Source organism: Cariama cristata, unplaced genomic scaffold, assembly GCF_000690535.1.
Source record: "Cariama cristata isolate BGI_N322 unplaced genomic scaffold, ASM69053v1 scaffold22559, whole genome shotgun sequence".
In the NCBI taxonomy this organism is placed as follows: Eukaryota; Metazoa; Chordata; class Aves; order Cariamiformes; family Cariamidae; genus Cariama; species Cariama cristata.
This window is the reverse complement of record NW_009634341.1, coordinates 479-4,003: the sequence shown is the minus strand read 5'-3', so window position 1 is coordinate 4,003 and position 3,525 is coordinate 479. Positions and strand designations below refer to the sequence as shown.

The following is a 3,525-nucleotide window of genomic DNA, read 5'->3' as shown; positions in this document are numbered from 1 at the left end:
CAGCCTCTTTTTACTTACTTTATCTCCTCAGTGCACACAGTCTTTGTGTATTTATCCAGCGAATAGAGGACCACGTCTGTGATCTGATCAACTGAGGAGAGACAAGAGGGAGCAGCGTTGGTAACGCGGCAGAGGCACGGATGTGCGATCCCCATCTCTGACGGGGAGGCTGGGATGTGGTGGGTGCCAGGATGTGCCTCTCCTGCCTCCTCTCACCTGAGATCTTAATTTTTTTCACGATCTTGTTGGTGGTGTTGTTAATGTTGACGGTTACATTGATGGGGTCTCCATGGTAGTAGATCTGCAGCGGGAAGAGGCTCGGTTACATGACCAGGCATCCTGGTCCCCGTCCCTGGGGATGCATGTGGTGGCACGAGCCAGGGGACAGCCTCTGTACTGACCTCCTTATCCAGGGAAGCTTCGAGGTGCAGGGGCTTGTCGGACATCATGAACTGCCGGGTGGTCTCCGACTTCGGGGGTGGCCCTGTCTTCAGGGGTGCAAACTGGATCTTGCGGATGATGAGGCGCACCGAGTTCCTGTGGGGCGAGAAGCGGTCACCCCCAGTCCCCCCCACAGGGAGGTGTTGACGCGGCCTTTGGGGGACACACATCGGCTGTCTTTGGGGACATTGCAGTGTCTCTCACCAAAGGATGCAAGCCGCAGCCTGCTCTTAGGACATGGTGGGTGCTGACATGGGGACCACTGCCCCTCCTTTGGGAAAAGCACCCCATCCAACTGTGGCACAGACTGACAGCAGGTCCTCGGCCCAACCCCTAAGCTGGCCACCCCAAAATGATCCCGTGGTTTGGTTTTACGGCAATGAGGCAGGAAAAGGATCCCCTGCAAATACCTCTTGTGAATTTTCTCCTCCAGATTTTCAGCACAAAATCCTTTGACCTCAAAGTCCACGCCGCAGGCCTGGGGGGACACATATGGTCACTAAGCAGGAGGGGCTCAGAGCTGCCTGAGGTTTAGGTTCATTCCTCTCCTTCCTCCACTGCATCCTCGGAGATTCTGGCCCCAACTCCAGCCATCCTTCCTCCCCAACCCTCACCCCATGGGCCATGTCCCCACGAAAGAGAAACAGCTCTCGTTTTGGCACCCCACAACTTAACACCCTGGAAGGAGGAACAGGTCCAGGGGACACGGGTCAGGGGCAGCACCTCACCTTTCCCACATCGTCTGGTCCTGGCTGCAGGGTGACCGAGCAGGGCAGGTTGGTGGCAATCTGGGCAGAACAGAGAAAGAGAGAAAAAGGTAAATAAAGAGCGTGCCCAGAGATGAGCCCTGGTGCACACCATGGAGACGTGTGGTCAGGAAGGGCTGAGCAGCCCCTACCTCGAAGGTGAAGGGGTAGGCGTTCTCCCCGAGCTTCTTCAGCAGCTTCTCCTGCAAAGGAGTGAGGGTTTTGGGTGCCTGGTCCGGCACCGGTGGGAAGATCTGGGTGGTCAGAACATAGAGATCCTTCCTGAAGGTCAACCCGATAACATCAAGGTCATCTCGGCCGTAGCGAAACGCACAAGTCAGTGTCACGTACACTGAAGCCAGATGGAAATGGAGAGGAGCGGAGTTAGGAGAAGGGTGAGATAAAGGGAAGGCATGGGGGAGGAAAGGGGTTGAATAAAGAGGAAAGAAAGAAAAACTACTTTAATAACTCTTCAGCAGCAATACGACTCTTATCAGGACCTGGACATCAAATACTAAATATAAAGTTAACAGGATTCATCACGGCTTTCTGCAAGGCACAGGTAGCTTCAGAGCCAGTGCCCCAGGCAGAAGAGATGAGAAGAAAGAGGCAGCCTTCCCCTCCAGGCCAGCTGCTGTGGCCCTGACGTACAACGACCCGTTGCAGCTTTAATCTGCCTACAGTGCCAGGTTGCTGGTGAGCTTTGCATCGGTTTTCATCGCTTCCCCTTACAGCACAGGGTTTTCTGTATTAATACCTTTTCTGTCCTTTAGGTACTCCGGGTCAATCAGGCAGACGCCATCTGCAAACAAACAGAGAAGAAGGGCTGGTCAGCTCAGCTGCCCAGGAAGACCCTTGCAAAAACACAGCGCTTTTAAAATTCAAACAATTTGCTCATCAGCTGGGAAGATGACCGAGGGGAGCTGCTGGTCGGGGGACAGCGATGCCTCCTCCAGCATCTCCACCAGCAGCAAGGCCGGGTTGTTTTGCAAAGGGACTTTGTCCCTTTCCCCACCATTCTTCTGTAAGGGTATTTGCAGGAAAACAAGACGTTTGCTCCTCCAGAGCTGCCCTTGCTCCTTTTGCTACGCCGGGAAGCAGAGGCGAGCTGTCACCAGCCCAGGGACCGGTCTCCCTGGCTGCTCACTGCCCGTGCTTCCCCCTCCGTGGCGGGCATGGCCCTACTCACCTACAGAATCCACTGAGTCCACGTGATCCACAAAGTCCCTCTTCCCCAGGTAGATGGATAGCTGGAGGCAGCACACAGTGAAAGGAAAGAAGGAAACAGGTTAGCGTTTGCCATTGCATTTGCCAAAATTTTCGAGCCCTGAGTTGTGACATGGGGCTTGTTAACCCTGGCGTTAGCGTGTTGGACCAGACATCACATTTAAGGGTTCATATAGATACTTTTTAAATTTCTGTTTTGAAAAGTGAGCCCTACAGTGGCATCACGGCAGGTACAGCGGGAATCAATCAGATTTCAAAGGGAAGGGAAACCCAGCCTGTGTCCCGTCCCGTGGGCAGAGCCACCCCGGAGGAGCCCCAGCACCGTGGCCTGACCCGCACCCAGGGATGGGGCACATGGTCCCATCTCTGCATGCATGGACCCACCTTGCTGTTGGGGCTTGTCTTCTTGAACACCCTGTGGAGGAAAAACAGACAGATGGGTTGGGAACGCTCTGGATGAGGCTGGATACGGCCCAGCCCGCTCCCGGGGCAGGGAGGGAGGGGGTGGCCATTCCTCTCCCTGGGACAGGGAGGTGAGGGTTTCCCTGCAGGCATGGCGCATCTCCGAGAGCTACCCCAGAGCGTGCATCGATGTCCTGGCCTTGGGGAATTCGGTGTCCTGCAAATTCAGAGCCAAACCCGCCCCGTCTGGTTGCCCCTGGGGATGTCATGCTCCTGAGCTCAGCGTGTGACCATCGAGGAGGGGGTGCATGAGCTGGCTGTGTCTCTTAAAAGCAGGTGAGAAAGCACCAACAGGCAGAAGAAAAGAGAAGGTGCTTTGTTGACTCCACCACGGCTTGCTCTATCTCTCTACGGCAAGCTCATGTACCAGACTGTGATGGTTTGGGGAATCTGGGGGGCTCCCCTTCTCCCTCTGCTCCTGCCCCACAGCACCTTCTCCATCCCAAAAAAAAAAAAAAAAAGAAAAAAAAATACACTTACTTTGCTCCATCTGCCATTTTAAGTCAGCAGCCGTGCAGGCGGGGATCTGTGGGGAGAGATGGAGGGGATGGGACAATATCATTCCCGTCCCAACGAACAGCAGAGCCCTCGGGCTACGGCGCTGCTGGGCCTTTCGCCTTGGCAGAGCTGGGATGCTCTGCGTTCAGCT

At 55.1% G+C, this 3,525-nt stretch overlaps 1 protein-coding gene across 1 annotated transcript; it reads right to left on the bottom strand.

The window, feature by feature from the left end:
* Nucleotides 1-18: 18 nt before the first annotated feature.
* LOC104167000 (beta-arrestin-1-like) lies at nt 19-3,405 on the bottom strand (the record flags this gene model as incomplete). The annotated part of the gene is made up of 10 exons (XM_009707119.1): nt 3,357-3,405; nt 2,799-2,829; nt 2,377-2,437; nt 1,945-1,989; nt 1,340-1,539; nt 1,170-1,229; nt 852-919; nt 402-537; nt 217-301; nt 19-91 (listed from the first exon to the last, which is right to left on the bottom strand). Coding segments are annotated over exons 1-10 (776 nt in total), but the record flags the coding sequence as incomplete, so codon positions are not given.
* Nucleotides 3,406-3,525: the final 120 nt, after the last annotated feature.